Source organism: Juglans regia, chromosome 3, assembly GCF_001411555.2.
Source record: "Juglans regia cultivar Chandler chromosome 3, Walnut 2.0, whole genome shotgun sequence".
Taxonomy (NCBI): Eukaryota; Viridiplantae; Streptophyta; class Magnoliopsida; order Fagales; family Juglandaceae; genus Juglans; species Juglans regia.
Genome location: NC_049903.1, coordinates 35,041,474 through 35,054,199, shown reverse-complemented (window position 1 = coordinate 35,054,199; position 12,726 = coordinate 35,041,474). Strand labels below are relative to the sequence as shown.

The 12,726-nt window shown below is 39.3% G+C and overlaps 1 protein-coding gene across 1 annotated transcript; it reads right to left on the bottom strand.

The window, feature by feature from the left end:
• Positions 1-781: 781 nt before the first annotated feature.
• On the bottom strand, positions 782-2,067 carry LOC108989537 (calcium-binding allergen Bet v 3). The gene has a single exon (XM_018963210.2). The coding sequence runs from the start codon at positions 1,774-1,776 to the stop codon at positions 1,129-1,131; it is 648 nt and encodes a 215-aa protein (XP_018818755.1). The 5' UTR covers positions 1,777-2,067; the 3' UTR covers positions 782-1,128.
• Positions 2,068-12,726: the final 10,659 nt, after the last annotated feature.

Genomic DNA, 12,726 nt, shown 5'->3' with positions numbered 1-12,726 from the left:
TTTGTCGGAGTCGGAGGTCGAAAATGATAACTCCGACTCCATCGGAGTCAAAGCCCACCCTACCTGCCATCTTTTTTTTTTTTTTTTAAACCGTTTTATATGGGTCAAAAAAATCTTTTTATTAATTTCATTTTTAAAAATGATTTGTTGGAACGAATATGGTCCACAAAAATATAGGATTTCTTGTAGTGAGAGATGTGAAGAAATCAAAGCTGAAACAATAAATATTACTTTGCTTAAATTAGACGGAAGATAGATATTCTGACTTTTCCAGAACGCCGACTTCAATCATCCAGAAGGGTAGAAAAGGTCCAAACATACTTTCCAATATTAAAAAGAATGAATTTAATGACGTAAGCTAACCGCCTTTCCTTTCAACTTTTTTAGGTTGAGTTTAGATGTTGAGTTGAGTTGAGTTGAGTTAAGATGATAAAATATTATTAAAATATTATTTTTTAATATTATTATTATTTTAAAATTTGAAAAAATTGAATTGTTTATTATATTTTGTGTTAAAATTTAAAAAAATTATAATAATAAGTTGAGATGAGTTTAGATAAATTGATGATCCATCCCCGTGTATTGAAATCCACAAGACTTTTCTTTCTTTCTTTTTGAAAAGTCTACGTTTTTGTTTTTATTACTTTTAACCTTCTTTTTAAAGTACTATAAAGTTTTTTATTTTATTTTTTATTTTTTTATTTTTATAAAGTTTTCTTTTTAAAGTACTATAAAGTTCAAACTTGAAAAGTTCAAACTTGAGAGTTGAATGGAATTGGTCAAATATATATATATTGGTGAAACCGTGTGTCTTGATTGATATCTAGTTCTACCAGGCTACCAGCGCCTAATTAATTAGTAGCACTTTCACAAGAATATGGAGAATAGCATCCCTTTTTAATTGATTGGATCCCACCACGTCTGGCCGCGTGTTTACATATCGATAAGTAGAGCCAAGGAACTGTGAAAATAGATCTTCTATATGTATAAAAAGGTCGAAGCAATAAAATATATAGAAGAAGCGAAAGATGATCAAGACAATTTAATTAATTAGGTCAACACCAAAACCAAATGGAAATAAGCATGAATGCATAAAATTGCAGAGGATGGAGAGTGATCGATCGATGGTCAAGAGCTCCGAACCAGAATGCTACGCATCATATCCTTGAATTCAAAGAAATCAACCCGACCATCTCGATTGCGATCAACTGAGGTGATCATCTTCTCAACTCTGTCAATCTCATTTCCCTCTGAGAATCCCAACTTCCCCAGTACCACCTGCAATTCTCTGGCCGATATGTAACCATCCCCGTCCTCATCGAACACCTTGAATGCCTCCGAAAGGTCTAATTCCTCCTGTGACATCATCTTTTTCTCCTCCTTATCTTCCATACTTGCACCAGTACCATTACATGATGTTGCTGCTACGGTATTATCATCATCGATATCGTCATTGCACCCATTAAAGTAGGTGTCATCTAGGGACTGGTGTAATGATAAAAAATCTTCGAATTCAAGGCCGCGGTTGCCCGAACGAATGAAGGATTTGATGGTAAATTCTAGCTCAGTGGGGTCGACGTTCAAGCCAAGAAGGTTGAGGGCTCGGCTAAGTTCATCGACGGTGATGATGCCATCGCTGTTCTCGTCAAAGGTATCAAATATGCGGCGGAGACGGAGGGAATTCAGACTCTCACTGCGGAGGCGGAATGAGGAAGAGGAGGCTTTCTTGCTGAGGCTGTGCTTGCCAGGAGTTCTTGCAGTCCTTGCTGCTTCCATGGCTTCTGATCAATCAATCTCTTCTAAGCAGAGAAGAGACCGGAGAATATATATGCAGCAGCCACGCAATATGAGACGGTAACCGGGGGGTTGGGTGGGGAAGAACGGATTTTGTTTGCACACCAAGTGCGAAATAAAGGCCGAAAATAAGATTAGAAATTAGAATGATCGATCTTTCTGATCTAGTAAAGATAGCGACGGAGCGCGGTTGGCGGGTATTGGGATGGCCGGGCACTTTGCTTGACAGTCTTGCAGACCATCATTTTTGTTTTCATTAATCTCCATATGTTGCAAACTAACCATTATTATATAGCTACATACACGCCCTATGGTCAACAACTAACGATTCTAATGGGTCATCGCTTTTGTCATCGAATTGGGAAAAATCAAACTAGGCGGCTGGTCAATTCCCTGAAATTACCACTTCTCTCTAATAGGGATAAAGATTTCTTAAAATTTGTTTGAATCTAGATTGAGGAAATAAACAACGCAATACTTGAATATTATGTCTCTCCCACTCTAATAATATAAAAGTAATGCTACATAATTTCTGTATATTATATTTTTTAAAATTTTTAATATTTTTTTAATTTATTTTCTTTTAAATTAATTCAATTCTTCTATTCATTATTTATATATTAAATATTTAATAAAATTAATAATAATAAAAATTAATAAAAAATATGATATATGAAAGTTTTGTAAATAGTAAAAAATTGTATAGATTTTTTTAATATTAAAATAACAAAACACAAAACAGAGGAAAGGGGAAGAAAGAGGTCTCTGTTCTGGAAGATAAGTTTTGGCAACACATCATTTTGCTTGTATCTTCCCAGCAATGGCTGTCCTTTGAATGGTTGTCCTGCCATATCATTTTGCCTGGAACTGGTCAACAATGGCCGTCCTTTATAAAGTCATTTCATTTTCTCTCCCTTTTACCATTTCTTGAATTTCTTTGACTACTTTTACTAGTACGATAACGTGGGCTGGAGTCTAATTTTGATGTTGTTGCGCAACGAGTTAGAGTGGAGGTACCAGATTTTCATGGAGAATTAGACCCTTATGCCTTTCAGGATTAGATCACCTCCCCGGAGGACTACTTCGAGTGGTTTGGCATGATAGCTGACCTTAGAGTACGATTTGTGAAGATGACATTGAAAGGGAAAGCTTCAGTCTGGTGGCAGAGCACGGAAGAACAGTTGCATCGCCTCCATCAACCCCTATCTCCGATTGGGAAGATATGCAATTAGAACAAGAAGAAAAATACCTGTCGATTGATTACGAATAGATGTTGTTTGAAGAATTGTTACCCTTACCACAAGGAAACACCACAGTAGATTATTACACCAACAAGCTCCACGAACTCAATATTCGAAGCTGCGTATCTGAGACGGAGTGCCAATCTATTGATCGATATAAAGCCGGATTAAGGGATGAAATTAAGAAAGGGCTTCTCACAGTTGTTTTGGTGAGCATTGAAGAAGCCTACCAGTTGGCTTTCGAGTAGAACAACAGTACAGCCAATTAACTTTCCGAAAATCTACAAGCCACTGGGGAATGACCACCCCTAAGGGCACTATGTCGGCACGAAACAACACTCCACCAACCGAACAAGGATCAGCTCGATAGCTAATATGCCAGATAAGGGGTTATTCGAACGTGATATAAGGAGGAATAAACCCAAGGAGTGTTATACATGCGGGGGCAAAGGGCATTTTGCAGTGGTATGCCCCACTCGAGAACAGAAGCTTTCTCTAACTCGTGATAATCAGTTGACGAGAGTAGAAGAAATTTTGGACTCTGGCTCGGATGATGACGCTAAAGGTACAGTTTCAGAGTGTTAAAATAAAGATAAAGACGCAAGGAATGAAAATATTGTAAGTGTATTTCATTGATGTTTACTGTATATTGTGGTAGTATTTATACACTATTTGAGTATATCAGAATTCTCAAGATTGAATGAGATGGTGACACGTGTAGGAAAGATTCTTCTAGACTAGTCTGCATTGCTGTCATGTACTGGAGTGGCCTTTGGTAGAGCAGGAGCAGTGACGTCTTCTGGTGGAGTAGAGGCTGCGTGTGATAGTGGAAACACTGCAAGTTTGTTATTTTTAATATGCCCCGGCGAGCCAAGCAGGGCTGGAAGAACTGTAAGGCTCGAACGTAATGTGCAGAATCTGGATGTTGACAGAGGCTTTGTAAAAATGTCGGCTAGTTGGTCCTTGCTTGAGAGAAAAGAGACTTGAAGGGCTTTAGCATGAATCCGATCTCGTACAAAATGATAATCAATATCAACATGTTTGGTACGAGAGTGCATCACAGGATTGACGGACATATATGTTGCACCCAAATTATCACAATAGAGAATAGGAGATTTGGACAAAAAAGTTCCTAACTCAGATAAAAGACCCTGCAGCCACAATAATTCACAGGTAGCATGTGCCAAGGCTTTATATTCAGCTTCGGTACTTGATCTTGCAATTGTAGACTGTTTCTTGGAGCTCCAGCAAACCAGATTTTTGCCATAAAAAACACAATATCCTCCAGTGGATTTTCGATCATCCGGGCAGCCAGCCCAATCGGCATCAGAAAAAGCAGCCAAAACAGGGGTGGGAGATGATGTAATAGCCAAACCATAATCCATAGTATGCTTGAGATAGCGTAAAATATGCTTAACAGCTTGCCAATGAGACAAGCATGGTGCATGCATAAACTGGCACACCCGATTCATAGAGAAAGCCAAGTCGAGTCTTGTGAATAGTAAGTATTGTAAACTGCCAACTATGCTTCTATAGAGAGACGGATCGTCCATAGAGGTAGAATCAAAGGCTGACAGTTTTGTGGAGGGAGACATAGGACTACTCACAGTCTTACAATTGCTCATGTTAGTTTTCTTGAGCAAGTCAAGAATGTATTTCCTCTGTGATAAAACCAGTCCAGTGGGATTTCGATGACATTCAAGACCCAAAAAATAGTGAAGATCTTCCAAGTTCTTGAGAGGAAAATTAGATTATAAAATTTTCACTAGTTGAGCCAACACACTCGAATCAGAGCCAGTTAGAATCACATCATCCACATAAACTAAGAAATAAATTGTCACGGATTGATGTCTATAAATGAATAAAGAGGCATCTGATTTTGAGACACTAAAACCCAGTTCCAAGAGCTGTGAACTAAGACACGCATACCAAGCGCGAGGGGCCTGTTTTAGGCCGTATGGTGCTCTGTTAAGTTTGCAAACATAGTTCGGGAATTGTGGGTGAACAAATCCCGGTGGCTGTGACATGAATACTTGTTCATCTAAGGTGCCGTGCAAGAAAGCATTTTGCACATCCAGTTGTTGAATCCGCCAACCAGAGGACACAGCAATTGAGAGCACTAACTTGATGGAAATTGGCTTAATGACAGGGCTAAAGGTCTCCAAGTAGTCGAACCCTTCAAGCTGCCCTTGGCGACAAGTCGGGCTTTCCGTCGTTCAATCGAGCCATCCGAGCGATGCTTGGTCTTGAAAATCCAACGACAACCTACAATATTTTGGTGAGATGCAGGTGGAACTAGAGACCAAGTATTGTTAGATAAAAGCGCATCAAACTCTGATTGCATAGCATTTCGCCATTCGTGATGCTTTGAAGCCTCTGTTACGGAAGTGGGCTCTTCGAGTATCTCAGCAGAGCTGGTATGAGCTTGTGGTCGAGGCCATGCAATGGTGCCATCGTTGCGAATTTTTGGAAAATGGAGATTGGATTTGGCTCGAGTCTGCATATGGTGTAGAGAAGAAGGGGGCATCGGGGTAGAAATTGGATGAATTGGAGAAGATGCAGGTGCCCTAGATACAGATGTGAGTGGGCTGGGTGGACTCATGGGCTCTGATGGTGAGGCTACAGGTTGAGAGGAAGTGGTATGTGGGTTAGGTGGGTTGGATGAAATGAGAGAGGGGTTTGGGCTAGAGGTTACGGGTTGGGTTGTGGGAAGTGTGGATTGAGAGGAGTTAATGGGCCCGTGTGAGTGGATTGAGTTGCTGAAGGTGGGAGGGGTGTTTAAGATTGGAAGAAAAGATGAGTTGGGTGGAGATCTGGGGAACGAGGTAGTGTTGTGTGTAGAAAAATAAAAATGCATTTCATCAAATAACACATCACGTGAGATATACATACGGGCAGTAGGTACATGGAAGCATAAATACCCATGATGATCCGAACTGTATCCAAGAAAAATGCAAGGAAGTGACCGATATTCCAATTTGTGATGATTATATGGCCTAAGATTAGGCCAACAAATACATCCGAAAGATTTTAAAAATGTGTAATCTGGCACTTTGTGAAATAAAATTTCAAATGGAGATTTATTATTTAAAACAACAGAAGGAAGACGATTGATGAGAAACACTGTAGTTGTAAAGGTATCAGACCAATACAAATGTGGAGTGGATGAGTGTGCAAGAAGAGCTAATCCAGTTTCAACAATGTGTCGGTGTTTTCGTTCGACCAACCCATTTTGAGAATGAGCATAAGGACATGAAAGACGATGTGAAATACCAAATGATTGTAACATTGTGTTTAAAGATCTGTATTCACCACCCCAATCTGATTGAAATGCTCGTATTTTTGTATTGAAAAGAAGTTCTACATGACGCTTAAAAGATAAAAAAGTAGACACTACATCAGATTTGCATTTCAAAGGGAAGATCCACGTAAATCTGTTATAATCATCTACAAAAGACAGATAATAACGAAACCACCACGAGATAGAATTGGTGCAGGACCCATACATCCGAAAATAGAAGTTGAAGAGGAGCAGTGGAACGAGAGGTGGACTGATTGTATGGAAGTTGATGGAGCTTTGCTTGGCAACGGGAGGAACAAAACCCAGACGTGGATGATGAGTGCACTGGAAGAGAAACTTTAGAGATGATTTTATTGACTAGTTGCATAGAGGGATGTCGGAGCCTGACATGCCATTGAAAAGGATATGCTCGAGTTCCCATATACGCTTGAGGAGATGAAAGATTTGATGGAAACACATACATTCCATCCTTAGTATTGCCTTGGAGTAGAATTTTGTTGGAATGAGAGTCCTTCACACAGAAAAAAGTAGAGTAAAATTCAAAGAAAACGTTGTTATCTTCACAGAATTTTCTAACAGAAATCAAATTCTTAGAAATAGAAGGAACGTGATAAAGTTTTGAGAGAATAAGTTTGCCAGAAATGGATGGAATGGTGGCGCTGCCAACATGTTGTATTGGAAGAGATGTGCCATCACCTATACACACTTGCTCATCACCCTTGTATTCTGTGGGACTAAGAGACAAATTAGAAAATTCATGTGTAAAATGATGTGTAGCAGCTGAGTCAAGATACCAAAGATTATCAACTAAAGAGGTTGGAGCAGAGGCTGAAGTGGGAACGGTGGTGAAGTGAGCTGAAATGGAAGAGGGTGGGGGTGATTGAAAGCTTTGGTTGAACCTGTTATAGCACGTGAGGGCAGTATGGCCTTGTTTAAGACAAAATTGGCATGTGGGACGGGATGGTGAGAAGTGAGAAGGTGAGGATCGACCAGCATGACGACCACGACCACGTCCTCTGTAACCACCTCTGCCTCGATAGAACCCACGGCCCCTATTTTGATTCTCAATGAACGGTTTATAAGTGACATTTGCAGAGAGTTCCGTGGTAGCTGTGAGGCTAGTGAGTTGAAGAGAAAGCCTGGATTCATGAGTAAGCAGATGACTGTACACCTGAGGTGGACTTAGAGGATCCACACGGGTTGTTATAGAGGTGACGACAGAATCGAAATCGGAACCCAAACCAGCCAAGAGATATGTGATAAATTCAGAAGATGATAAGGGTTTACCAGCTGCTGCAAGTGTATCGCGGAGGAGTTTTGTCTTTTGGTAATAATAGGCTATAGAGTCTGAGCCTTTCTTTAATGTAGCAAGTTGATACTGCACTTACATGAGACGTGCTTGAGATTTTGCAGCAAAGAGATCAGCTAGTGTGACCCAGATCTCACGAGAGGAAACAGAGTCTAAGACATGAGCAATTACATTTTCTGATAAGGAGGAGATAAGGACACTCATTATGGCTTGATCTTGTTGTTGCCAAGCCAAGTATTCAGGATTGGGTTTTTTTGAACTTGTATCAAACGGGTGAGGAGATTTAGTAGTGCCATCGACAAAGCCTAACAGATTTTGACCCTTGAGATAAGGCATGAGCTGAGCCTTCCACAAGAGGTAATTCTCATGATTAAGTTTGACGGTGACTAAATGAGAAGAAGATGGAAGAGAAAGAGGTTGGGGTTGGGGTGGAGGGAGGTTGAGTATTTCGGCCATGGCAGTGCTTTAGACGTGAGTCTTAGCAGGCTCTTGATACCATGTTAAAATAAAGATAAAGACACAAGGAATGAAAATATTCTAAGTGTATTTCATTGATGTTTACTGTACATTGTGGTGGTATTTATACACTATTTGAGTATAACAGAATTCTCAAGATTGAATGAGATGGTGACACGTGTAGGAAAGATTCTTCTAGACTAGTATGCATTGTTGTCATGTACTGGAGTGGCCTTTGGTAGAGCAGGAGCAGCGACATCTTCTGGTGGAGTAGAGGCTGCGTGTGATAGTGGAAACACTGCAGGTTTGTTATTTCTAATACAGAGGAGATGCTTGAGGGATCCAAGCTGCCTGTCTACGTAATCCGATTAGTATTCACGGGACAGAAGAAGGAAGAAGCCAGCTAGGATGATTGGTTGTGTGGATACACGATATAAAGCCCTCAACCTCATTATTGACAATGGTAGCAGTATGAACGTAATTTCCCAAGAAATAATGTATAAGCTCAAATTACTAGCAGAAAAATATCCTAACCCTTGCAAACTCAGTTGGGTGGATGACACGTCAATTCCAGTGAAACGCCCGTACTTGATCACGTTCTCCTTGGGAAAGCACTACGTAGATACATTGCGATGCGACATTATCCCCATGAAAGCATGCCACTTATTATTAGGCACCCATGGCTTTACGACCAAAGGGTCAAATATGATGGCTACAAAAATACTTACTCGTTTTATTTCGACAACAAGGAAGTGGTTCTACAGCCCATGAAAATTCATGATTTTGATTCCCCTACTATGGAGGATAGAGTGCTCACCCTTCAACACATTACCTCAAAAGTCCAAGAGTGTGGCGTCATCTTTGCACTAGTCAAAAAATAGACCATTTCACAACCAATAACAAAGCCACTACCACTCGAAATACAAGAGCTCTAGAATGAATTTTCAGATATCACTTCAAAGGAGCTACCCCAGATATTGCCCCCTATGCGTGACATACAACATGCAGTGGACTTGATGCCAGGCGCAACCCTACTCCCTAACATGCCAGCATAGAGGATAAGTCCAGCGGAACATAAAGAACTCAACAGCAAGTTCAAAGCCTACTTGAAAAGGAATTCATTCGTGAAAGCTTTAGTCTGTGAGTCGTACCTACACTCCTCACTCCAATAAAAAGATGGGAGCTGGCGCATGTGCATTGACAGCCGAACCATCAATAGGATTACGGTAAAATATCGTTTCCCTATTCCTCGCTTAGATGACATGTTGGATGTGTTGCATGGTGCTCAGTTCTCTAAGGTTGACCTACGGAGCTGATACCACCAAATTCAACTTCCTGTCGGAGATGAGTAGAAGACAGCCTTTAAGACGAGGGATGAGTTATTTGAATGGTTCGTTTTGCCTTTCAAGCTTACAAATGCCCATAGCACTTTCATGAGAGATATGACACAAGCTCTTCATCCGTTCATAAACAAATTTGTTGTGGTTTATTTTGATGATATGCTCATCTCCAGTCGAAGCTATGCCGAACATTTGGGTCACCTCCAGCATGTACTCCAAGTTCTACGCTTCAAAAGTTTTTTCATCCATCTTAAGAAGTGTGCTTTCGCCCAAATATTTGTGGTGTTTCTGGGTTTTATAGTATCTACCCAAGGAATTTCTACCAATCCCTCCAAGGTACAAGTAGTATTGGAATGGCTAGCCCTCCCAAATGTACATGAAGCCCATAGCTTTTGTTGACTTGCATCTTTCTACAGATTAGGAATTTGAGAAGAAAATGGGATTTTTTGGGATGAAATGATTTGTCCCAAAAACCAATTCTCTTGTAGTATCAATAGCATATCCACTTTATAAAAACAAAAAGTTTTACAATCTCTAATATATATAGATGCAAGCACTTATCAAGAAGAAAAGTTTTTGGCATACATTTTAAGATTTCAAAGTATTTGAGTATCGATTATATATTTATCAATTAGTACGTGGGCGGCATCATGTGAACCATTTCAATAAAAAAAAGTAAACATGACAACTGTTTATCAACCCAAATGGGTTGTTTAATAGAAATAGGAATATCATCACACCAAACATTGACATCCTGGACATTCAAAGCTAGTTTAGCTAACTTGTGAGCCACCACATTGGAATCTCGAAATACATGTTGGATAGAACACTTAGGCACTCTTTGCATCAATTGTTTAACATCCTGAAGTATATGCCCCATCAAAGATGAAGAACCAGTTGAAGCTTGGATATCTTGAACCACCAATAGTGAGTCACATTCAATCTGTAATTCATGAATACCCATAGGAAGACAAAATTGCATACCTCTCAGGACTTCAAGCAATTCTATTTCATATGAATCTATCATAGCCAATTCTTTCTTTGATACTGCCATAAGAACCTCACCCTTGCTATCTCTTAGTACTAAACCGACACCTACTGCACCTTGTTTATGAAAAATTGTTCCATCCACATTTAATTTGAGAACATCATTTGCAGGAGGAGACCACTTTGTAATTCTATTTTTTCTGATTATTGCATCTGATTTGAAAATCTTGCACATCTGTTTCATTGAGATAGCTTGAGAAACCAGCCATTCAGCTTATAGCAATTTGTCCTAAAAAACTCTTTGGTTTCTCCTATACCAGCAGTTCCAAGCCAACAACAGCATAAGTTCCACCTCTTCTTTAGTTTTTGTTTCAATAAAGTTGCTTAGAAAGACTGAAAACTGCACATTAGGAAATGATATCTGGAAATCTGGAATCAAGTGCAACCACCATTCTTTGATTTGTACACACTGACGAATTACGTGCATTGTAGTCTCTGGTTGCATATTACATAGCTGGCATTCTTCATTCAGCCCTGTAATTCTCTATTTCAGGTTCACTAATGTTGGTAGGCCTTCCAAGCAAGCTCTCCATGAGAACACCTTAACTTTATTTGGAATATTTAGTCCCCAAAGTATTTTCTAAACTCTATTCTGGTTACTTGTATTGGATGATTCAGGCAACCCAGTTCCTATCTCCATTTCAGAAAATAACCTATATGCACTTTTTACTAGGAAGCAACTACTTCTATCATTAAATCCTCATAATTCTCAGAACTGAAAGTAATTTTTAGGACCTCATCTGCTAATTGAGGTGGCAGTTCCCTTCTCACCTTAAAAACATCCCACCATTTGGTAAGAGGGTCAATAAGTGTTTCCACCTTAGCCCCCTCATCTTAAATTCTGTTCACATCCACTAATTGTTTAAGATCTGATATCCTAGGTATCCAGCTGTCCTTCCATATTTCAATCAATCTTCCATTACCTATTCTCCTTCTGCAAGCAGTAGCCAACCTTTTCATCACTAACCATATTCCTTGCCATGCATAAGAGCTGTTATAGCCCTTTTTTTACTCTATGTATGTATTATTAGGGAAATATCTGGCCTTGAATACTTCGTGTAACAAACTGTCCTCACTTTGTATTAGCCTCAAACCTTGCTTTGCAAGAAGTGCATCATTAAAAATATTCAAACTTTTAAACCCATACCACCTTTAGACTTTGGAGCACACATTCTTTTCCAACTTACCCAATGAATCATCTTCTCTTCCTTTTTCTTGCCCCACCAAAACCTCACCATCATTTGCTCTAGGTCATGACACAAATAAGAGGGCAACTTAAAATAGCTCATAGAGTAAGTGGGGATTGATATGGCTTCTACTTTAATAAGAATCTCATTTCCACCTTAAGACAAAAGTTTTTCTTTCCAGTTTTGTAACTTATACCAAACTTTGTGGTTTTATGTCTGAAAGGCTTTGTATTTATCTCTCCCTATAAATGGTGGTAAACCAAGATACCTATCACACTATTGGAAGGCTTGAACTCCCCAAAAATGCATAGATAAGCTCTAGTGGCAGATTGTACATCTGCACTGAATACCATAGCAGTTTTTTCCCTATTAATTTTCTGTCCAAAAGCTTGTTCATAAGTCTCTAGCAGGTTGTGTACTACCAAGGTTTCATTGACATTTGCCATACGAAATATAAGACTATCATCTGCGAAAAGCAGATAATTAATCAAAGGAGCCCCTCGACAAACTTTAACCCCACTCAACAGACCACTTTGTGTTGCTTGATTTAGAAGAGAGGTGAGTCTCTCAGTACATAACAAGAATAGGTAAGGGGATAGAGGATCCCCCTGCCTAATACCTCGAGATGGAAAGATAGTACTAGTAGGCTCACCATTAATAAGAACAGAAAAACTCACTGATGTCACACAGAACATAATCATTTGTATCCACTTATCCTGAAACCCCATCTGCTGCATAACCTTCTCAAGATAGCTCCATTCAAGCCTATCATAGGCTTTACTCATGTCAAGTTTGAGTGACATGTAACCCTCCTTTCCCCTTCTCTTATTCCTCAAAAAATGAATTATTTCATAGGCTACAAGAATGTTATCAGATATAATCCTCCCAAGAACAAAAGCTGTTTGAGTTTTTGAGATAATACTAGGTAGAATTTGTTCAGTCTATTAGCCAAAACTTTGGAAATGACTTTATAGATAACATTACAGAGACTAATAGGCCTATACTCACTTACTCTCTCTATTTTTTTTTTCCCTTAGGAATCAAAGCAATG

Bases quoted from the DNA above. Each gene is read 5' to 3' on its own strand.
- LOC108989537 (XM_018963210.2), bottom strand. From the start codon at position 1,776: ATGGAAGCAGCAAGGACTGCAAGAACTCCTGGCAAGCACAGCCTCAGC.